This window comes from Dermacentor variabilis, chromosome 7, assembly GCF_050947875.1.
Source record: "Dermacentor variabilis isolate Ectoservices chromosome 7, ASM5094787v1, whole genome shotgun sequence".
Classification (NCBI taxonomy): Eukaryota; Metazoa; Arthropoda; class Arachnida; order Ixodida; family Ixodidae; genus Dermacentor; species Dermacentor variabilis.
In genome coordinates, this window is record NC_134574.1 from 99,611,201 (window position 1) to 99,635,072 (window position 23,872).

General features: G+C 43.3%; 1 protein-coding gene across 4 annotated transcripts; it reads left to right on the forward strand.

Moving 5' to 3' along the window:
• The first annotated feature begins 265 nt into the window (after positions 1-265).
• Positions 266-22,531, forward strand: LOC142587687 (uncharacterized). Of its 4 annotated transcripts, none has more exons than XM_075698863.1 (9): positions 266-451; positions 1,530-1,621; positions 3,709-3,922; positions 7,038-7,160; positions 9,307-9,525; positions 10,814-10,924; positions 14,733-14,798; positions 17,969-18,082; positions 18,881-22,531. In XM_075698863.1, the coding sequence occupies exons 1-9, from the start codon at positions 428-430 to the stop codon at positions 18,974-18,976; spliced, it is 1,059 nt and encodes a 352-aa protein (XP_075554978.1). In that variant the 5' UTR covers positions 266-427; the 3' UTR covers positions 18,977-22,531. The 4 variants fall into 4 exon arrangements, with proteins under 4 accessions (XP_075554978.1, XP_075554974.1, XP_075554975.1 ...); XM_075698859.1 differs by lacking the exon at positions 266-451 and adding an exon at positions 543-690; XM_075698860.1 differs by lacking the exons at positions 266-451; positions 14,733-14,798 and adding an exon at positions 547-690.
• The last annotated feature ends 1,341 nt before the right edge of the window (positions 22,532-23,872 follow it).

Here is a 23,872-nt window from a genome sequence, read left to right on the forward strand (position 1 = left end):
CAGAAGGGGCAAGCCAAAGGGTGTAAACTGTTGTTAGAGTGTACGACCCGAAGGGTGTAATTTAGTTTTAGAGTGTATAGTGATCATTGTATGAAACTCTACGGGCTATCCGAATTCGTGCAATATAACCATCGCTTGATGTACTCGTTATCAAGTGCAATTATAATATGCCTTGCTAATACAATACTCAAATGCATTTGTACCGGCGAAGGAGACATGTCATAGAAAACCGCTAACGACCGCCTTACAGAGAGGATCGCCTGCTAACAATGAAGTGAGTGGGCGGAAGTGAGTCGCATTTCACTTACGGTTTCGGGTGCAAGTGTGGTGTAAAAGTTGTCGACTTGACGTATAATGGCCCTCTACCTCCCGGTGTTCGTGTCCTAGTGTCTGTTGGTTTAGTAGTCGATCGTTAGGAACATTAGAAATGACTTCTCCCATCTACAACCCGGTAAGATTTGTCTGAACATGGCGACACTGCGGTATTGCCTATATATGGAATGCCACATGCGCATTTGCTTGAGTGGGCATCGGGCACGGCTTCTGGGGGGTCCTCGTACTAACATTTCCCACTGTGTGCGCTCACCGCGTCTCGCGCTGTTGTTTGGGCGTGTAGCGTTGATGCCTAGTCATCAGAAAACGTCATATCAAACGCGACATGTCCGGACAGCCTCTTTGGTACAGCTGTCTGTACGTGTGGAAGCCGTTTCACTGATGTTTTTCTGATTTGATGATCTCAGCGCGGTCGTTGACACTGTTTGGGAGGTAAAGTGGCAGATTAGTGCTCGTTCTGTACCTGTAATGTACCAATCGCAGGTTAATACCTGTGTGAATGAACCTCGCAGCACGCCGGAGAAATCTAATCTGGCGCCACTCGAGATATTCGAGTATTAATTGAGGTATATTCTCAGAATAAATGTTCATACTGTCTTTCATGTAGGTATGACGTAAGAACTGTCCAGTTGCACACGTTGTGTGTGTCATATAATTTTAAATTCGCTGTTGTATTTGTGAAGGCCTGATTTAGAATACGGCCGGTTTACTTTCCGATTCGAATTGTTTTGGCAGTTCTGCCAACACACTTCGAAATATCAGGCAAGTAGTCGGGAATCACATATTTCACTCAAAATGAACGTGTCAGTTGTGCAACATTACTTTTCAAATGACAAATCGTTAACGTCCGTTCCTGTACCATCTCACACCCGCTGAATTAGAAAAAACAGTCGCAATTTCTTAAACCGACACTCAATGAACCCAGAAAGTTTGTATGTATGAAAATCGTATGGTTTTTTATCGAAGTATAGAAATAATAAGGTAAAGGAAAGTGAAAATGGACGAAAAAAAATATACAACACACCGCCTGTGGGAGACGAACCCACACCCTTGACTTTATCTTGTCACCTTAAAGCATTCAGTTTGAGTGCACTGCATGATCATTCCTACGCCATGCAGTCATGTCTGGTTTAAATGTGCCATCAGTAGCTGGAATGACACTTATATGACATGTACATGACTTGCAATGTTTTCAGCCCCTCCCTTACGTTGGACCCATTCCGGGAGGTGTGCTCTCCATTGGCACCCTCATTCGCATCCAGGGAACGCCTCACCACTCTGCAAGATGGTGTGTACATACATTCCTTAATTCCTTGTGTTTGTCCTTATGTTTTGTGGACTGCAAACACTGATACCAGTGTTTTGCAATCCACAAAACACTTTTCTTTTTTTTAAGCACAAATCCAGATTCTTATAAATTGCTTTTTGCAAGACTAATTTGCTTAGTTTGGTGTGTGTTTCCTCCGACATATGGTTCTTTGTGAAATGTGCTGATGTAGCTGTAAGAGAGAAAAACAAAACAAAAAGCGAGCCGTATCAATTGAGATACGTTTTTTTGTAAGTTTGCACTCCTTGTTGGAGCCTGTATCTAGTATTTGGTTGCAGCATGCATTAGTAAGCGATAGGAAACTAGGGGAGAGGATGAGGAATGTTCACGAAATAATACAGTGAACTATAGGCACCTACTGACAAATGCCGCACTCGATCACTGTCCCTGACCAAGTGCACAAGGAGATACACACACTGTCTATACACATAACACCATAGTCAAGCTCACTAATGTGCGCATAACTGTATAAAAGTGTGTACCTACACAAACTAGCCACATGATCATAGTTTTTGATAGCAAAACATACAGTACTTAATGGTAGACATCAAATCGTGAAATTACAGGTTGAATAAGATTTCCCCAGCATTACAGCAAAGGGCATGTTTGCCCCTAATGGAAGGAAACGGAAAGAGGAACATCAAAGAAAACACAGGTGGTAACTTCCAACTTGGGTCTAACTACTAATTGTGGTAACATTATTGATGCTTGGTGCTTTGTATATTTTTTTTAGTTTACCAAGCTGTTACAATTCCATGAAACAAAAATTGCAGTCCCAAATCAATGTTCAGTTTCCAACAGTTGGTTGAGTTTAGCTGTCTCTCTAAGATGCTTCAAATTTTATTCAAATTTGTTTATAGTTACTCAAGGAGAACATATCTGTGTTTCTAATATGCTTGAATAGCGATATTGGAGTTGGACCTAAGGTAAGGCATCCTCTTAGTAAAATAGTGGTGTTGGGGCTGTGTTTTCTAACAATCTGTTTTGCTATTCATTCCTTTGTACGTTTTCTCACTGGCTCGGATGTGGCTCGCACACAGCTTGGACAATGTCATCGCCGAGATTGGCCGCTTGGCGCGTGGTGCCCAGGTGGCGTTGGAGCCATTGAGGGAGCATGAGAATAATGAATAATGAAATGTATAGAAAAAACAGCCCCTGCTCTTTGTGTCTATATTACTCTGCTGTGAGAGTTTTTGGGCTTGATTACCGGCCGCATCCTAGTAGAGATGGAACGTAATATTGCGTGTATACCGTGCTCTAGATAGAAGAAACATAAAGGTGTTGGGCACACGAAATAAAGGGTGTAATAAAGGTGTAGGGTGCAATAAATAAAGGAATATTGATGCATACTTTGCAAGTTGTAGAAACCCTGCCACACGTTTAGCTATTGTGAAGGTTGAGAAACATATGACCTTCTAATCTGACACTAAGATGACCTGCAAGATGCTAAACTTGGGGCGTCATCGGCACCACTGCAATGGCATGACAAAGAGCAAGTCTTCCTGATGTTGTGTTGCAATATAATGATAGGTGTTATGAAATTGTTAAAAAAAAAAAAGTGAGCAAGAATGTTTCACGCATTTCTTCTCGATGCGCTAACATGCCAGCTGCAGCGATCACAAGAACCGAGCGAGCCTATGTGTCATGATGTCATGACGCATCCACCTTTAGGCTACCAAAACCAAAACTTGCTCGTGTATACAAGCATTATAGTAAATGACGTAGGGTGCTCCTATGCCTTCCAGATCCTTCTTTTATTGTTTAAAGAGTTTGGACCTTTGCTTAACGTGCAAAAAAAAAAAACCTACAAGACAGGAAATAACGAAAGCCATGTGGTCAGAATTAATGGGAAACCTGCCACAGTAGCATCTCGTAGAACCTGTGCTACACACAGGACATCAGACTCCATGAGTCAGTTAGTGAAGCTTACTTGTTCTGTACCAAAAGAATGATTGTGCCGCCTTACGGGAGAAATAACGCTCACAACCGATTCCCTGCCAGTACTTGGGGGCACAGCAGTCCATTCTTGCCCACTGACACTCTTGCAGCTTCGCCGTCAACCTGCAGTGCGGGCCCAATGTGCACCCACGCGACGACATCGCACTTCACCTGAGTCCCGTCTTCTCGCCACCACCGCGCATTGTCCGCAACTCGATCCAAGCCCAACAGTGGGGACCCGAAGAGTCGCACGGTGACCCATTCCCGCTCGTCGCAGGCCAGAGCTTCGAGCTCTTGGTGCTCGTTGAACATGACCAGTACAAGGTAACTTGGCAGGCAGCTTGGTATTATCTTTTCAAAGTGAGATTTCGATGCTTCTTCGAAGTGACAAAAATATTCATATCCTTCTCGGACCGAAATGCAGTAAGAGACGTAATCACATTTCAAGTTGGTTCTTGTTACTGACTGGCATGTTATGAATATGAAAAGACCATTTTTCTTTGAAATTCTGCAGTTTGACTCTGAAGGCAGCACCTCCGGGTATGCGGAGAAAGTAACTGAAGAAAGTAATTGGAGTAACTGGGGGGAGCAGGGAATTTATTTTCAGCCACGTCACTGGTTTCTAACAATTTCCAACCGTGTTTTCACATAACTGCCATTTGGCTGTAATTTTTTTAGTGGCAGAAGTGCACCCATGTGAAGTTGCATTTTTTTGACAGGCAAGAAATTAAGTTGTATTTCTTGCCTGTCTTCCCGTGCAAATCCCTCCAGTGTGATAATGCATGACATGTAGTCAATTATTAGTAGCAGTAGAAACATGTTGGTGTGGACATCTTAAGGGGACACAACTGTTATACACCACTTGCAAATATATAACTAGTTCGCAAGTTGGACTCTTACAATACCCGGGTAAGAATTATAAGTTTCATTTAAGAAAAAGCTTTAACTCGCGCCCAACTCTTGACGCGGCCTATTCAAATACATGTAAAACGTAGAAGCGCTTTCCTGAGATAACCTCTGGACCAATTTTAATGAAATTTGTTGCATCTGAGAAAGTTAAATTCTAGTAACCATTGAAAGCGGAATTCCGATTTACTTCCTGAATTTCATTTAAAAATTTGTAAAAAATTTGAAATTTAAAAAAATAAAATAGAAGCACAAAGTTTACAAATTAATAGCTCTGCATCAATAACAGATATCGCGGTTCTGTAAAGTACATCTATTGGAACATTCAGTGCGGTTGTCAATTTTCATCTTACGTGAATTCGTTATGTTGTGTACAAGGGTTCTGCAAAAGCTGTATTTCCATATTACTAGATTTTTTAAGATTCATGTGTAACATATTAATTCTGTCTGCTTTAGATGTCCTATGAAATGCAAATAACAGAATTGTGATATCTTTTTGTTGTTCAGTTACAGAGTTTTAAACTTGATGAATTCGTTTTCTGAAAATTTTAGATTTTTGCAAATTTTTCATTAAAAATTAACGACCTAAATGAAAACCTCGAAACCAACAGTCACTAGAATTTAAGTTTTCTTTTAAATGCAACAAACCTCAGCAAATTTAGTGCAGTGGCTGCCGAGAAAAATTCTCCTTTTACATGTATTTAGTTAGAGGCACCCGAGCTAAAGCTTCCTCTTAAGGTGTGAACATGTTTGTAAAATTTGTCTGTTTCAGATGCTCTGAGAGATCTAGTTTGCAGAATTGCAATATCTGCTTTTTGTGCAGAGTTACAAATTTGTGAACTTTGTTCTCCAGCTTCTCTGTTTATTTTAAATTACCGATTTTGGGCAATTCTCCTTAAAAATTTGAGGCCCTACCTCAAAATTTTGTTTCCATATGTTGATAGAAGTCAGATTCTTCTCTTAAGAGGCCCTGTGCCATATTATCGAAGTCGAGAAATGGATTTGAAGTTAAAATACACTGTTTCAGAAATACTTTGCTGCAGAATGTACTTCCATACGTTCAGCAGAAGTGGAGTTATTGGCAATCAAACGTCCCCTATGCAGTGCTTCCGCTCCTGCTTCAATTATTGGCACTCCGAAGGCTATGGCGGAATGGGGCATGCCCACCACGCTCCTTGGCACGAGCCGTGGCGCCACCATGGGCAGCAGTTCAAAATTGATTTTTGTGTTCACGAAGACGCCACCACTTCCCATTTTGGCGCCTATGACGTACCAAATGCATTTGTCTTCAGCGAGCTGCAGTGCACGTAGCCAGCGTACTCGTTGCGGCACCATGCGGTGTCCGTGGTATCTACGCTGCGTAGGAAACCGCAAATACACGCGACTGTAGTAACTAGGCACATGCTTTGTGCAAGACAGGGCTTGAGTGCGCAGTCGTGCTCGTATGCTCCAATCTGGCCGTGCAACATGGTGCAGACCGGCTTTGTCCTGCACCAACTTGACTGCCGGATAGTAGCCATATCCAACTTGCATATATTGAAGTGCTGTCGATAGCTAAATACGAAGCGAAATCTGCCAAAGTGTCTAACCAGGAGGGGCCAGAAGTGAGTGTGCCCGGGCAAGCATGCGTGTGATCTGACATGAAGTATTGTGCAGTTCGAGGCTAGGTGAGTGTTCAAAACAAGTCGAAATTAGCGTGACCCAATGGCTGCGATATTGATAAGCAGGGTGGCCAAAGCTTAATCTCTACGCAGGCAGCCATGGCCGAGTGTTATTAGATGATAGTCAGCTTCTTCTGGAAGCACGACATTATTGTAGAAATTTGAAAGCAGATTTTTGCTTACATCAGCCTGTTTATTAAACTGTGTCAATAAATATGCGCAGCGACAGTAGAAACAAAGTGCACTGATCCAAACAGCCTTCTTGATTGATGTCATCTGTTGGCCAATAGCAGCCACATATGTAAATCTGCTATATTACAAAATAAAGAGTCCGGAAAAGAGTGAGGAGCAGGCTTCTGTTGAAAAGAGCACGCTTGAAAAAAAGGTGACTTCGCATTCCGCGTGCGAGATTGCTGCACTGCACGTGACTGCAAAACTTGGCTGAGATGTTCACAACAGCGTATGCTATCTGCGGACTGTGGATTTTTCATTTATCCCGAGGGGTGCTTCAGGACTCTTTTAAACGCCACAAATTTTGCTCAAATTGGTTCATCAGTTTTCCAATGAGAAAGCTTTTGCATCTCACATGTAGTTGAAATAAAGGTTGGCAAGGTATAGCCTCCTCTTAAGGCCACCCTTCCAAATAAAGTTTCAATCAATCAATCAATCAATCAATCAATCAATCAATCAATCAATCAATCAATCAATCAATCAATCAATCAATCAATCAATCAATCAATCAATCAATCAATCAATTGTGTTCTTTGCCTGTCAGGCAGGACACACGTAAAGGAAACAAACAGATGATTTCCTGTGCTGATGAGAATGCAGTTCATTTTGGGTTCTGATGTAGCCAAACCGTTGCTATGCAGATTGCCATCAATGGCAAGCACTACACAGAGTTCTGGCACCGCATTCCGATTCAGCGAGTCACTCACCTCACCATGGACGGTGACACGACTATCAGCTTGGTTCAGTTCGAGGGAATCCCATCGGTAAGAAATGCTGGTAACATAAATTAAGAGCTCTTTAAAGAAAATGTAGCTGTAGAAATGTTGCAGTGCAAGGATGGTCACCCTTGGCTAAATAAGAAAACTCCTGTAACCGGCAAGTGTGTGCCTGTTTGTTCAGTCAGTACCTCTTGCATTGCTTCCCTTCCTGTTTTTCCTTGCTGCTAGTTTATTTCTGTCCTAGGTCTAGTTTGCTTTTGTAAACGCAGCACACTTTGCCATTGTCAATAAAGGTTTTGTCAGTTGTAGGGATGGCATTTAATTTGCTTAGTTAACCATCTTATCAGTGCCTTTGTTTAGTAAGACACAAAGGCACCATGAGCATTGTTGCGTTAGTTTGTGAGTGCAACGTGTGTTGATGCCATTGGCCATACAGAATGCATTTTAAATTAGTGATGTGCTTGTTTTGGTTTGGTTGGTGAAGTGCAAAGAAAAGAAGATTGCTAGCAGTAAATATTTTGCAGTGCTTTTGTTACCCATTGCTGGCTCTGTTAATTTTTTGCTTTCATGTCACATTATGAGCTATGTTCTTAAAACGAAAACTAGATGCATTGAAGTTATTCACATAAATATTTACATTATGTCATATTTTTTTCTCCAACCACAGGCACCGGTGGTAAGGATTGCATCTTGTGGTATAGAGTAGTGCCTGCAGTGTTATAATCTGTGTGTGTAGAATAAGGTCAGCTGTAGACTGAAGATGTTGAACTGCTTACCCCACAAAATTGAAACACCATTCAGTGTGCAGGAAAATTAAAAAAAACTTGTGTACCTTTACTTCTGATCAAGGAGAATACATTTGTACAACACCTCCCAAAAAGAATAAATAAAACATCAATAAAGTGTTGTTTGCATACATAATTAATCAGTATAACAATTAATTATTCATTGGTTTTCTTAACTACTTACAACAGAAGACTTCCCCCGGCATATCAAAAACTTCTGCATTTCTTTAACTTTCTCATACTTAATTTAGAGCTTGGAGGTGTGAAATCAAGTGTTTCAGCTATGACATGTCTGACTATGTGGGATTAAAATAAATTACACTTACTTTATAATTTGTACAGGACTTTGGTGCAAATCTGGAAATGCAAAATGGCAGTCTGTGCTTCATTCTTGATGGTGCAGGAGCTAAAAAACTATGTTACAGCAAAACGTTGCACCGTGTAATTTCTTCAAGTTTCTGTAGCATTTCTTGCCTTATTGTCGCAGTTGGCTTGAAAATATATGTTGCATCTATTTATGCGCCACATCTTGCACGTAAGTTTGCTGGCTGCCAAACTTGAGAATGTGCGTTCAGTAGGGTCTTCATGTGATTGCTATATGCTTTGCTGTACTTCACAGAATTATCGGCCGTTAAAAAAAATAAATCTACGGCTTCTCATTACTGCAGTGGCTCTTGCTTTCGGAGTAGGTCAGAGAAGTGTTAACATGTTGCGGGAGCGTGCAAGTAGTCTTCGTGGAAGGACCATCGCGCTGTGCTTATTGAAGATTTAAAGTGCATTACCACATGGTTAAGCTCAGCTACGTCAGTCGCTATGGTGTTCTGCTGCTGGGGACAAAGTCGACGGTTCCTTGCAATGGCGGCCGCATTCTGATGGCGGATAGAATGAAAAAACAATTTGCGTGCCTTGGTTTTTTTAGGAACTCCACATGATGCAAACTAATCCAGAGCCCCCTACCACAGCGTCTGTCATAGCTCCTGTATTTCTTTGTGGTTATAAAATCAGTCAATCAATCAATCCATCTATAGTAGCCACTGCTAGGCAGTGGCTAAAGATGAAAAGAAAGAAGCGTGGTGACACGGGACACGCACACAAGTAACATCGCAAAGGTTGAGTAAAAAAAATGTTAAGCGCCGGCTTTTGGTTCTCTTCTCTGCCTCACCTTGTATAGCTACAGTGGGGATCTGGACCTGGAACTGTCATAGCTTCAAATCAGTAATTGAATGAGAATTGACCGAGTGAGTTAGAACTACCAGCAGCAGCAAGTTACAGGGCTGTTTCTCACTTTTTAAAAGAAATAAGGTGCTTTGCTCTGCCAGATGACTAAAGCCTGCCTCAATCTGTCACTGTACCTTGTGCTCGATTTCATCACCTGAGAGGCAGCATCAAACTTCTTCCTCTGGCAGATGCCACTAGGACCCGGCATGCCCATGCCCATGCCAGTGGCACCTCCGTCTGGCCGGGTGTCTCCCTATGGTGACACAAGGTTCGGCGCACCGTACCCTCCGCAGGCAGGCTACCCACCTCCACCAGGTGGCGGTTACTACCCACCTACAGCTGGTATGCAGCCCGCATACCCTGGAGGGGGTGGTTACCCAGCACACGGCCCAGGAGTGCAGTACGTTGTGAGTATGCAGAGGCCTGCTCGTTGAGATATATTCTGCAGCTGTGTCTAGTAGTGGCCGGCTACTAGTTAGCCTCAAGGATGCCTTCCATGTGCAAATAGTTATGTTGGTGCCAGTTGTGCATGTCTCCTGCCGTGTTGCCCCCTGAAAGCTGGTGTCCATTAGTTGTCTCGACGGAACCCATGGGCTCTCCACATTGATGGCGGCAACAAGCGACGAAGCAGCACATGTGTTATCCCCTGGTTTTGCACAGTTGAACTTCAGTCATGATAAGTGCAAGTGAATCTTCAAATTGTTTTGTTAAATCAAGAAAAATATTGGGGTTATTAGTGCGGCTGTTTGGGCTTGTTGGTACGACTCGTCTTGTGCACTAAAAGCTTCACTCAATGGGGTCATGGATATATCTGTGCGATGATGCTGCATTTCGGAAAACTTGTAGGGTGATTAGTTTATTTCCGAATCTTTGCATAAGCAGCTCATGCTATTGAGCCATTCTCATTTGGATGTGGTTTGCCTTTCCTGTTTCCCGGTGGGCGTCTGCTTGTTGCACCTAGATGTTGGCTACAAAGACAGAGGGACCAGAGTGTCTCATTACAGTGCTTTTGCCTAAGCTCACCTCTCAGAGTGAAGGCAGAAATGGAGGGCAAACATTCTGTAACTGTTAATTGCTTCATCCAATTTAATTGAAATTTCTGCTGACTCGTTTTTTTGGGGGTATATGTGACTATGACCTGTCAGGCCTAGTTGCAGAGCTATTTCACATTTGAACATTGTCAGCATGAATTGTTTCCGGATAGCTGCTCTACTATTTAGGCAGTGCTTAACGACATGCTCCTCACTGTGCTGAAGTTAAGCGTGCCTACAAGTTCATTAAAAAGCACTTTCACAACATCCTATCATGTTTCTTTGAAATATGTGACATAGAAACAAATGTCTTCGTGTTGTTGTTGGAGTACCATGTTTTCGTATCTTTTCTGTGCACTGTCTTTGTGTGTGCTATTCACTGTGCAGTCTCTTTCCTACTCTGACAGCCGTACTCGCTCGAATATAGGTTGAGCACAGATGCAGGGCGACCTTATGCTAGTCGTAATAAGGTCATTCAGACATAATTATGTCTCTTGGAAAAAAAAAAGCATAGTGATTAGTAAGTGATTATTCCTTGCACTTATTTTGACTGATTATTGACAGTATTTATGGAGAAAAAAATGTATCCTAATATTCAAGTAAGTACGGTACACCTGGTCTCTGTTGCGCATTCCCACCTCTATGTGCTTAATTGGCCCTGTAGCCATATCCTGCAGACCAGAAGCACAGCTCCGGCTTGGGAACTGGCTTGGGAGCCGGACTGGCAGCCGGCGCTGCTGCTCTCGCGGGCTCTTCGCTCCTCAAGCATGGGATGGTAGATACACTCCTTTCACTCCTCTTCTTTGTGCTTGCAAATACCCACTTGTGACAACGTCTGTGTTAGAATTTGTAGCCAGCGACAGATGGAGGATGCAGGGGAAGATGTTGAAGTTTCAACAGTGCCAAACAAGGTAAGGATGGGTACAAAAGAAAAGTACAGAAAAGCATGTCCTTTTCTGTTCTCGTACTGTTTGGCACTGTTCGAACTTCAAGGTGATCAAACAGCAAGCCCAAATTTTGGCGATATCAAGGAGAAGTTCCTTCTACATTGGTACAGCGCACTGCCTGTTTGCACTGCCACACTGCGCTCTAAAAAAAGTTTACACCCTTTGGGGTGTATATTTGCCACACAACGATGATCGTCATCTGTCTTGCCCGCATTTCCTCTCTTGAAAACGCTGCGCTCGTTACTTTCCTGTCGAGAATGCTCTGTCATGCTGATAATGCTCATGCCGTTTATGACTTGGAATCACCGGGCTTGCAGCATTAAGGAAAGGAAATGCGGGCAAGACAAAAGATGGTTATTGTTGTGTGGCAAATATACACCCAAAAGGGTGCAACTGTTTTAGTGTGTGGCAGCACGCTACATCGAGTCTCTCAAAGATGCTTAAGGTTTTGCTGCGTCTTGGCAGTAAATGCGGGGCACGCTTTAACTGGGCTCACTCAGCCAGAAAAGATAAAAAGAGACGGTAACTGGTGGCGTGGATGCTGGGAGGAAAATTGATTGGGCAAGTATGCATCGTTCGACTTGTGGAGAACCATTGCAGTGCAGGCTGGAGATTAAGAGATGGCAGGAGGGTACGCACTGCAGGGATGGCACAAGCACTTAGTTGGTGCTAGGTGTGTTAGGCAAATTGGACGCGTGGTAGCTGGGTGTGTGTCTTAATAGTGGTGCGATCCTTGCCGAGCAGCATGTTCTGGGCATATCTTTGATTTGTTGTCCTGGAATGTCTGAAAGGCTACATACGCTAATGCTAATTGGCTGAAAGGACTTGGGAAGTACTGGGTATTCGAGGACAACAAATCACGGGTACCCTCAGATGCGTGTCAGCAGTGGAATTAGGCTTCTGGCGGACAAACTACTGATGCTGGTTGTTTAACAAGCAAGTACTGGTTCCCTCTGAGGGAAATTTGCTGCTGCACTCTTGACTTGACTTTGCTTGTTGGCACTGTTTGCTCCTCCGTCTGTGGTCTGTGCTGTGTACCGTAAAATTTTGATTGCATGTGCAGATGTTTCATTGTCTCATCAGTGTAACGCATAGGCCCATTGTAAGAACTGTGCCGTGCTCTGTTTCAAGTCGGTGATGCCCAAGCCCAGCTCGTATTTGCCTAGTGAATAGCTTGCTGTTACAGGTTCATTACGCAATTCTTGGATTTCCCATGTGAATGCTATATGTAATCAGTATTACTGTCTTTGGTACCAACTCACTGCATTGCTTTCAGCTGTGCACAGGGTGGAAAGGTGTTTGAATAACACTGTGTGTTCGCAGCGAAATTCTCTGCAAGTTTTGCTGTACTTTAACCTGCTTATATGTGTAATAAGAAATGGAATTGAACAAAGGTGCACAGGAAGGCAGATCGGCAAAGGTGGTCTTGTGTTGAAAACAGAAGCACCGTGTTTTTTGCCCCCTCCCCACATGATTGCACAAGATTGGGTCGGTCTTGCTTAAACTAAGCGGGTTCCACTCGGTATATGGTGCTGCGGTCTAGGCGCTACGGGCGCTGTCTGGCCTCCAAGTGCACACACGTACTTCGGTGCTTCTGACTGGTGTGCTACTGAGGCACATTGGCACGTGCAGGCTCAGAGACGGCACACACACACAGTGATAGCCAGACAGAGCCAATAGTTTATTGGGTCTTCCCAACGAGATGAGCTAGCTTTTGGGATGCTTGATAAACGGGCAGGAGGCAGGCTAGCAAGAAGCAGGGTTACCATTCACCTCTGCTTAGTGCTGCAGCCTCCTGCATCCATAGTCGCTTGCTGTTCTCTGGTCGTGGTTCTTGGAAGATGCCGATTCCCACTGCTTCTGCTCCGGTCAGTCAACTCTGGCACCTTCTTCAGGTGTTTGGAGATTTGGGCGGTCCCATTTGGGAGACCTCCCCTTCCGAGAGTGAGGGTAGAGAGGGCATCTGGCAAGGATGTATTGGTGTGCCTTGCTGCAGATGAAGTAGCAGATTTCCGCCGTTTCCAACGAATTGCACTAAGTGATAACACAGGATTAGGAATAAAGCAGCTGTTCTTTCTGTATAACTCTGCAAGCACCTGTGTACAGACGACCACAAAATTTAACAAAGCACGGGATTTCAGAAAATGAATTTTCAAGCAGCCTGTTAAGTAGCCAGTAAAACCATACACCACAACGTTGTTTGCATATACTAGTAGAGGTTTGAAATACGAATACCAGGCTGCACTGTGAGGCTGCAGAAATGTTTTTTCAACTTTTTCTGAGATCCCGTGGTCTGTAAACTTTTGTGGTCGACTCTACATGTGTCTAGATAATAGTTCCTTGTTCTGATGGTCATGCAGCTCTGGCATAATTTGTGAAATGCATGCCTGCCAACTCTCCCAAATTTCTAGTAATGTTTACGAATCCGGGCTTGTTCTGTGATTTTGTGAATGTCTATGTCAAGTTTTACAAAAAGTAGATTATGTTTGCAAAAATGTTTAAGCCTTTAAAAACGGTAAAAAAAAAAGACTTGCAAAAGAAATAATTTTTTTTGGGATGTGAGTGATCCTGATGATCATATAATATAATCATAACTAGAGCAAGCAAGTGTCCCATGAAAGGTGTGTACCGAGGGCAAAAATAAACACAACGCATGCTGCACTTTTCTCCTCTGTCCTCACCCCATTACGTTCGTCATGTTTGTGAGTATTTTTACGAATTTTAATGTTCACAGGTTGGCAGGTATGGAAATGGCGCGTTTATTTCAGTTAACACAGCACATGATGTCAGTGATATGTTGACACCAATGCTAGCATCCAATTCTTCGTGCTGAGTGCGGGGGAAAATAACTGTGACCTCGCTTGTCCACGTGTGTCCCTTTCTTTCCACAGGATGCACTCTCTTCCTTCACAAAAAACATTGTTGAAGTAAGGATTTCTCGCAAAAAGATTTTTGCCATTTGGTTTCCATTTGAAAGAGTTCGCATGCAGTAGCATTTGTTAACGCATGTGTGCGGTGTGCAGCTGTTCAGCAAAATGCATCTGCATTTGACATGTCTGCAGTTTTGTTGCTCTTCATCCTTTCTTCGACTTGATTGGTTGTTCTGCACACAATGCCTGTGGAATGGGATGCATCCCATGAGGAAAAAAAAAAAGCAGAAATTTGCAATGATTATTGAGGAGAAACATTCTACATTTGCATTTTGAAATAAGTAAAGTGAATTGCAAATTTATGCCTCTTGCTTCATGTCATGCACAGTGAACACCATCTGTCAAAAGTGTGTGCACAGTGGCAAGCCTATGAACCCTCTTTAAAACATGTTTCACTGAACTATGACTAGAACATGGTAGCCGAAAAGACATGTATTGTGTAAACACACTTGACATGATAGTAGCATCGTGTGGACTGGGCCTCTATGTTATAACTGGGCGAACATGTTAACTAGGAATGTGTTTGCGAGATTGGGCTCTTATATTCAAGTGGTTTGTGCATCTGTTTGTGCAGTTTGTTAATTTATGGCAGTTTCAAGCATCCAATGTACCTAATGCCTGTAAATGTGTTTGTTTCTAAGAAAAAGACTGGCAATGGTTGTCGTGTGTGTCTATGTGTTGTTTGACCATTGTGTTCTCGTGCCAGGGTCACAAGAAGGGCTTCGTGCCAGCTGTGGCGGGAGCCGCCCTGGGTTCGGGCCTTCATCACAAGGTGGCTCACCTACATATCGCCGACTGCGCTCTAGACCAGCAGCCACTAGGCTGCTGGTCCTCGCTGACTTCAGCTGTGGCTGACATGTCACTAATATCACGCAATGACCAGCTGTCACCAAGCACGACTTGTTCTAACCGTACCTGTCCTTGTCGCCTCGGTTGCTGGCGTGCATGCTGTATGTAGCCTGCTTATGTACTGAGCCTCCGGGGTGTACCTGTGTCTTTCTTCATTACTTCTGTCTTTCTTGAATTCTGTGCAGCACTCAAACTTTGTTCTAACTTTGTTGTTTTTGGATTGACTGACAGCTGTTGACATGAGCTGTGCCCAGTCAATACTCGCATGGGTTACTTGCTGTGGGTACTAATTTGGAAGCACCTTTAGTGCCTACAAGGTAAACAACTGTAATTCCTGTACTATGCAATGGCATGCCTGACACCCTTTGATGTGTACTCACCAATGTTGTCGAATACTCCCTTTCGAAAAATGTGCTGTCTTTTCTCTTGTACAGCATTGAGAAGTTCAGATGCCACACTCTGGCCTTACTGCACTTGAGAGCATCAGCACATATTAAAGAGAAAATTGGCAGGAGTGAAACATAATGAAATGAATTTATTGCCGTGTACTCTTCTCATGGGTTACCGGTATTTCCTTAGAAGTAGGTGCTCACATGCATTGAACAAGATGAGTAGCCGGAACAACGTTGCAACAAGGAATGTTTATTACAATTCAGTTGACTTCCTTAAATTCGACCCTGATAGAACCCACGAAATCGATTGAGTTATCCCGCGGGTCTAATTAAACAAGATGCAGGAATAACGGTAAACAAGCCACCTGATTAGTAACATTTACCCGGTTCCAACACGCTTCCGAAGCAAATGCGCGCCATATTTCTAAATGTCCAAAGTAGTGAACTAACATAAAAATGACATTAAAGCTCCAAAAAAAGTAGAAATAAAAAGCGCACCCAATTTTTTAGCAAAAAAAAAAATTTATTGCACAATGGTGGCTGGTTTTCTAACGCCAGCTTCGCCACAGTCATTTTTTTTTAAAAGTTAGCTTAGCCGCAATACATTCATGTTATGCGGCAAAATGAACAAACGTTGCGAAGGTGGTTTTGGTTTCAATTTCGTCACCTTTTGCACCGCGCTGACAATTTTTGATTCAGTTTTCCTTTAAAATATGAGGTGTGCGTTAGGATCGGGTAAATACCGTAATCAAACATATTGAGCTACGTTTATAGCTTGAAAATCTTCCTAGGGCGGTTGGAAAACAGGCGTTTTTGATGAGAGATGAAGTGTGCCCTTAGTTCCACCGAGACAGACGCTGCCACCAAAGGGGCGGCGGTCGAGGTGAGCGTAGGCGTCAGGTGCGTGCGTGTGACTGGTCAGGTTTGGATTATCTCGCAAAGGTCAATTTTAGGGTCAAAATAACGAAAGTTTGGTCCCATATAAATGCACGGGTGCCAGCCGGGACCTACGGCCTGGATCGAATTAGCAGAAAAATCGAATTAACCGGAGTCGGGTTAATGGATGACTGCTGTACAGTGATTCTTAACTACATATGTTGCATCCTGTGAAATTTAAGAGTATGTTGCACACAGTGGTTAACCCACAATACAGCCTGGGACATTAAAAGTAGTCGCATTTTTTGGCAACTGCTAGTTGCTGCACGCCCAATAGGTGGGCTGCACTCTCGTGTGCCATCAGTCATTTGTAATGTCTATGCTCCTGTGATGCTGAAGTGGACCGTCTACAAACTCCTCCTCCGGGGTGCAAGAACATGTTCCCCTCTAGACTGTCATTCATTCATTCATTCATTCATTCATTCATTCATTCATTTACAAAACTTTATTAGAGTCCTGAAGCCCAGTCTTTTCTCTAGACTGTCATGCACGAGTGCAAATTGCGAATGGTGTCGCTCTTCCTAGCAGTATCAAGCAGGCATGCACATGACATTCCAGGGTACACACATTATGACGATGCCATGCAAGTCTCCTTGGAAAGATCTGCATTTAACTAGCTTGATATAATAAATTTTGCCAGTTTTGTTGGAAAAAACGCCTCTGAAGACTCAATCAAATGTCAGCGAGCTTGACTATTGTGGTCTTTTAGATGAGCTCTGTGCTATTTGCTTCGTTGTTTTTGCCTGGCTCTTCACTTGGCTTGCATGTGTGGCTGTTATGTTTGAAACTTCGGGGACCTGGAGTGGTCTACAAATGTACGGTCACTAACTGCTTGAAGGTGGTTGTGCACACTGATGGAAGTGCCAGGTTTCACATTGGCTGTCACTTGTTGTGTTGAGCATAAAATTGTTGCCACTGCTTGAGAAGGAAGACTTGAAAGAATCTTTAAAGTCAGCGGCATGGCAAGTGCAGATGGCGAAACTCCGTGGGGTCTACACTCGGCAGCTGCTTCAAAATGCATTGAATGCTTGGCCATCACACAACCTGGCATGATGCGAGATAAAATAAGGGACTATTCAGCAGTATCATGAACATTAAAAAAAAAATTAAAGCCTCTTGTATATTCCTATGCTTAAGAAAATCAAGACTTATCTTTTGAAGCATCAGTGAACCACTGAAAGATTTATAAACAGTTTTTTTTAAATCTTGGATGCTGAGACAATGTGATGTCCGAGTTGGCTTGGTCCCTCTGTGCGTGTAGATAGCTGATGGAAAAGGCAAATACCGCGCAGTAAGTCTAATAGGCTTAGCGTGCTGAATGAATGTGAAAATTCAAAAAAAAAACTGGGCTCAACATGGGTGAAGCACTGAATCACTGAGAAACACATATGTCAGATGCCACTACCCACACGGTAATCTCAAGAATGCTCAATATCTGTTTCATTAATCATGTATCAAAAAAGATTTCATACTTTGCCGCTTCAGTGAGCCTAGCTGTGCTGGCATGCAGCTTTCATGTAATGTCACTTTTCTTTTTGTAAAGTTTAACATTGCCAGACAATACCAGCATAGTTACGAAGTTAGGTAAGTACCTGTTTAGTTATTTCCATGTGCGTTTGTGTGCATTTTGCTAAAGTCGCCTGGCAGTCTTAGTATACTTAAGGAATTTATGAGAAGTAGACGCTCAGCTGTTGCAGTGCGAGTTTGGGTGCGTTTCGCAGGACTTTCCCACACATCCACATTTCTTGTCCTCCCATGTGTGCAGTCTCATGGATACAAGCCCAAGTCCAGCATGCCGCTTCCCATTGGTGCTGGCACTCTCGGAACGGGACTGGCTGTCGGTGCCACAGCGCTCGCTGGTGCAGCTTTGGCAAAAAAGGTGAGTAGTGTGCCGTGAGAACGCATTGTCATCTGTGACGTTCAGCCAATGAAGTGGAGGCTTCAAATTAAGCGTGCCTGTGCACATAAGTATTAAGCGTGCACATAATGGTATCCTGGTACATAAGTCTTGGCCTAATTGTTAATGAGAACTGTTTGTCGTTATTCACCAGTGCTAAAAATTGATGACGTGACGGAATGTGTACAGAACAGTCGCTGCAGCGGCTCACTGGCTGTGGCGTTTGACTGCCGACCACGAGGTTGCTGCACGCTCTATTTCAGCTTGCAGCAGCCGTGTTCCAATAGGGGCACAATACAAAAATGCTCGTGCACCAAGCTTTAGGGTACACATCTAACGCACGCATTCCAGAACGTTCCTCCACTCCACCTCGGCTCAAGAAAGTAGATAGCAGTGTTATCCCTTTGCAGGAGTGATCACTGCGCTTAATGATCATCCACGGATATTCTTGAGATGTGTGGCATCGTCTTCAGCTGTGGGGCAACGGTGTGCTCAACTCATTGGAGTGGAGGAAGACCGTAGGGAGGTTCGTTTGTAAATGTGGAGGATAAGAAGCCCAAGTTGTCGAAATATAATTCGGGGACCTCTACCACAGTGAGCCTTTACCTGCGGTTGCATGTGGAGTCTTCTATATATACCGGGTGTTTCTGCAATGACCTTAACCTATCTGCAAAATTGCTTAAAGTCTTTGCAGAAAAATCTGGTATGTTCAAAAGTATGTACAGCCACTGCAAGCTATGTTGATCTATAGCTACACGTGTGCTTTTTGCTTATTTGCAGCTCAAGCCCAAGAAGATGTTCAAGCACAAACACAAGCACGGCTGGAAAGGGTGGAGCAGCAGCAGTAGCAGTTCGAGCTCAAGCGAAGAAGAGTGAACGACATCCTCTGGACATTTTTCTCTTACCTCCATGATGTTCTCTATATGTATACCTGTGCACCATGTTATTCTCAGTGTCATGTGGCTTAAAGATCTGTGATGAAAGTTGTAATTCCAGTTGCTCTATTGTAATTGAAAGAGCATGTTCTCGGATGCTAATTGGCCAAAGCTCCGATTCCAACCGCCCACTTACAAGACGCAGGCACCATTATCATAATGTTCGGTAGTCAGACGTTCAGTCGTGGTATTTTGTCACAATGCTATCCCGATTGATGTGACATCATCATGACGACATCGCGATTGACATGTCATGTAAATCATACTGTTCCGAGATGGCAGACATTTTCGCATGAGAAACTTCGGTATCGCAGATGCATTATTTTTGGCTGGTGCAGTATTATTATCTGCTTCATTTCTTTTTTGTCTGCACAATGCAGAAACCTTGAGACTGTCAATGACAAACATGCTGGGCTTTGTGTGCACCAAATTGGCTTAGCTGGTGAGAGCCTTTCAAGATTACAGGATTAGTGCCAGAGCACCTCGTACATCAGGCATGATTAATCAGTGCAAATTTGGCCTGTGTACTGCATCCTTCTATTTCTTCAGAAATGGCTGTTGCAAACTTTCTCACTGCATCGAACAAGACCACAGATTTTACTTGATATAGAAGCGCTTCCCTAGCCACCTGTCATCTGAGAAACTCCTGTACAGTCCACTTGGATCCAGCCCATTGACTTAAATGTAGTCACTTTGCTTTGATAATGCTTCTTGGATGTCCGTGAAATCATTAGTTGCTTGAAAGATAACCAGTTTTGCCTCTGAGTGGAAGCCAAAAGCATGTGATTAAGATAGCTTTGGAGTTTTTATGGAACATAATTATGAGCACACAAGCTTCTTGGTGGCACTGGCATCAAGTTGCAGATTCAAAATCCTCAAGTAGCGGAACAGTTGAAGAAAGTGACGGAAGGTAGAATGGCTAGAAATGGTTGTTATATTCACAGCCTGTAGTAACTGTGTGAAGCTAGCACTTGGGGATCATAACAGCAACTGCTATCTCAATGCATTGCCATGCCATGAACTCGAAGTGTTGACCCAGCCTGTATATGACTATGACATTGGCATTACATTGGCATAAGCTGGTAGATACTGTCATTTTCACTAGCTTGCCAACGTTGGCAAAGATAGTGTTGCTTAAATTTTTTTTCTAAACACTAAACTCATCTTCAGAAAAGTTGATTCCATTGCAAGTTTGTTAACACTGTGTTGCTGCATCTCAATGCAAATATCATGCAGTGTTTTTTATGTATTGCATGCAGCCATTCTGTCCACTAATGCTGGCTCCCACTCAATCTGCACAAATGCATTGAACCTCGGTTTGTGTGGTATTTGCACTGTGACATGGCAGTATCAGGTCTGCAGCTATTACATCGAACGATAGCTCGAGACTGGAATGTACCGCAAGCAATGCCAAGGGTAATGTGATGGAGTGGATTTGATGTCTCTCAGGAATTGTTATTGATTTATCATGAAACGTCTGCGCCCCGTTCCCTCAACTTTGAATGCACCGCGATGACTCTTTGAGTGCCTTTCATATAGCTGTGTAAATTCCTTTGAAGTTCTTTGCTGTAAAAGTTTGGAAGTTGTGCAATTTTGCTTGCATTTTTCCTTTGGTCATGCTTGGTTGTTCCAAGCCCATATACTGTGCTATTCTTTATGCTTGTTGCCCCTAGGCTGTAATGAAATGCGTGAAGTCATGAGGTGTCGCAGTGCCTTCTGGTGTTGTTTTTTTCAGTTTAGTTTTAGCAGCCCCCCCCCCCCCCCAAATTTTTTTCTTTTTGTAGTCTTGCTGTACTGATATTTTGTAGCAGTCGGAATTGGGCTTTCAATTTGTCTGTTGTCGTGAAGTATACAACCTCTTCAAAGACTTTTAACGCTCTCATATGCATACTGTTTTGAGTCTATTGCCCTGTTCATGTTTGATGGAGTAGTGTAATGTCTTCACCGTTGGCTTGTTATTCATGCGTCCCATGTGGTGATCACAAAAGCAATACGTGTCTAACTAGCGGAGACTGCATTGGGTGCAGGAATTTCAGTGTAGAGCTCCATTATTTCTATCTAGAGCATTGAGGTTCTGTGCTGCTGAATGAAGAAATGCATATTTGAGAGGATATTTAGGGTCTTCGAGACAATGGGAAGTTTTAGCTTGTACGTAAATGTGCTGACCTATGTGGGATACTGGGTTACAAGAGATGTAAATGGCTAGTTTGGTAGCGCAGCCTTTAACCAGATGGAATGCAGTGGCATCATTGCAGTAACCAACCGCATTCTGTTTAGCTGCTGGCGTAATGTGTCGGCAGCGACGCAATCTTTACCATGCAGCACTTTTTAAAAATGTTTTCTTTGATAAGAACACTTGCGTATCATGAAAATGTGTCTAATGCATTGTGGTTGGACAAAATACCACAAGATGCCACTACCAGTTCTGTTGTTGCCATCCACGTCTCCAGTAAGCTGGTATTCCGTGAAGGTTAATACATTTACCGACAAGCTGGATTTCTGCTGCTTAAACTCAAGGAACCTCAAGAGCATTTGCTGTTGTTGTTTAGAACGAAAACAGCTTGAACTAATGGGCCTATGAAGAGAAGCACTTTGCCTTGTTCCATCAGTCTGCACTGTTTTTCTTTCTTTCTAAAGCTTGAGGAAAGGCATAAGAATCTAGTACTGCAGCTTGAACACCGAGAATGCTCAAAGATTCCGCTTTCTTTTCTATACAGCACAAGGCTGCGGTGTTCTCAACAGCTGTGACATGCTGCATGCAAACTTCTGTGTCCACTTGCATCGCCGTGCTACGTCATTCTAAAATGTCTTGTAGAGCAATACCATTCTAGTCTGATGTTGCTCTGTGCATGGCACAGATCTCAGAACTGTTAATTGCAGTGCGCAAGTGAAATATTATGAGAACTTGTGAAGTCTGTGCACTTTATTCTGAGCTCTGCTGCCTGTGTCAATGAACATTGCTTTCCTGGGATGAGACTCCGTGGCACTAAAAGGAGGAAGCTGAGCTCAAAATTTCTTGAGAACAAACAATGTGTTCAGTTCTCCAAAGTACATACTTCCAGGCTAAATACTGTCTTCCCCAGTCTAATTTATATTTTAAAGATCGGCACCTCTTTAATGCAAGAAAGGCCATCAGTGCCTATGCCCAATATGTCAAACCCTTCATGGTGCATTTCTAGTACATGGTGCAGAATGTGTTCTCGAGCATGCGACGGTTGTTGAAGCCTGGCCCTTTTACCTTCGTTTGCACAAGGTGTTTCTCTCATTTAAAACATATGTCAAAAATGGTTGTTTACTTCTAATCACATATGGCAATTTGTTATCCCAGTGTTTATTCTGGCTTCTGCTAGCAGTGCCCAAACATGTGAAATAGACATATAGCTTCAGTAATGCAGCAAAAGCAGAATCCGTATTTTGCTGTTTCCCACTCACTTTTAATATATACTATTGCTTGGAAGAAGTTATCATAATAAAATTATTTGACTTTGTTTCCTTATGTTGTGTGTTATGAACGGCGCTCTCATGGGATCACAATGCAAAGTCATCGATCTAACTTAGACACGAGTGACTAACTACCAAAGAACACTGAGCAATCTGTGCATAGGTCTACACTGCGCTGTCTATTTTAGCCATTTCTGGAAACTTAAGGGAGATTTGTGGCTGAGGCCTCGTGGCATTTAAGTCCACACCACTACTATTGCTTCACTTACTGTCATTGTTTTAATACCTATTGTAAGACGACGTCTTTGGCATCGCTTCTACAGCATTGCACTCTTACCTGCACCTCCACTGTCCTGTTTCGTCGGACAATGAAGTGCGCTACTCACTGTCCCATGTTCCTGCTATATGAAGTACAGTTGAAACTTGATTTAACGAAGTGATGACCATGCTCAAATTATTTCGTTAAATCGGGAAGTACAGAAAATTGAGTAAGGGATTTTTTGGTCCTTCCAAATTTAAAATCGTAATGTAGCGATACCCAAAAGGTACCGTGGCGTTGTACTTGCCGCTAACCCACGTCTGAGCATGTAGAAAGTTCGTGAGGGCGGCCCAACTACTGCCGCCCCTAGCGCCATCTGGTACGTAAGAATGCTAACTACTGCCAAGTCCGTTGTTCCGTGCATTGGCGAGGCGGGCAGCCTCGTCAAAAAGCTAGGACTATGACTAGTGTGCCTAGATGTTTAAACACAATAGCGTTAGAACGCACGCTCGAAGAAAAACCCGTCTGTGTCAAAACTGGAAAGAAATTACAGCTTTTCTTACTTATCTATATCTGAAGAAGCTTCATTAAATCGGGTTTAGTGCGAGCTACTTTCGTCAATTCGGGTTGGTGACAACATTGAACCTTGTGGGTACTTATCAGGGAATGGAAATTTCTTCGTTAGATCGGGAACTTTGTAAAATCGAGTTTCGTTGGATCGAGCTTTAACTGTATATGGACACTCCAGGCGCATTTTTGCCATCGCCGTGGAGTCTATGAGCGATAACCCTGTGCCGCACACAGCATGCTGTATGTGCGAGTGAAAGCATGTGAGGAGAGCCAATGATCGCGGCTCAACCTGGCCCGTGTGAGAGAGGAAGGCGGAGAGCAAATGCGCAGTCTTCCGTCGCGTAAAAGGCTGTGGGTGGATGGGGGTATTGGGCTCCGGCAGCAGCAACTGTGTGTTTTGAGACTGGTTCGCTAGGGGGGGGAGGCAGTGCAGGAGGGGGGCTTCTATGCCGTCAGCAACTGCGTAATTTGTGCGGTGGTGCGCGCGCCGTATCTTGAAAGAGATCTGCTGATGACTCAAACCTTTGAGCGTACTGTTTTCTCGCCGCTATTTGCGTTGAACCGCTA

What these genes read in the sequence shown, in the direction of transcription:
- LOC142587687 (XM_075698859.1), top strand. Translation starts at nt 622, where the DNA reads ATGCCTAGTCATCAGAAAACGTCATATCAAACGCGACATGTCCGGACA. An exon ending in CCTCTTTGGTACAGCTGTCT is followed by an intron (nt 691 to 1,529) that starts GTACGTGTGGAA and finishes CAATGTTTTCAG; the next exon opens with CCCCTCCCTTACGTTGGACC. An exon ending in CGCTCCTCAAGCATGGGATG is followed by an intron (nt 10,925 to 14,732) that starts GTAGATACACTC and finishes TTCTCGTGCCAG; the next exon opens with GGTCACAAGAAGGGCTTCGT.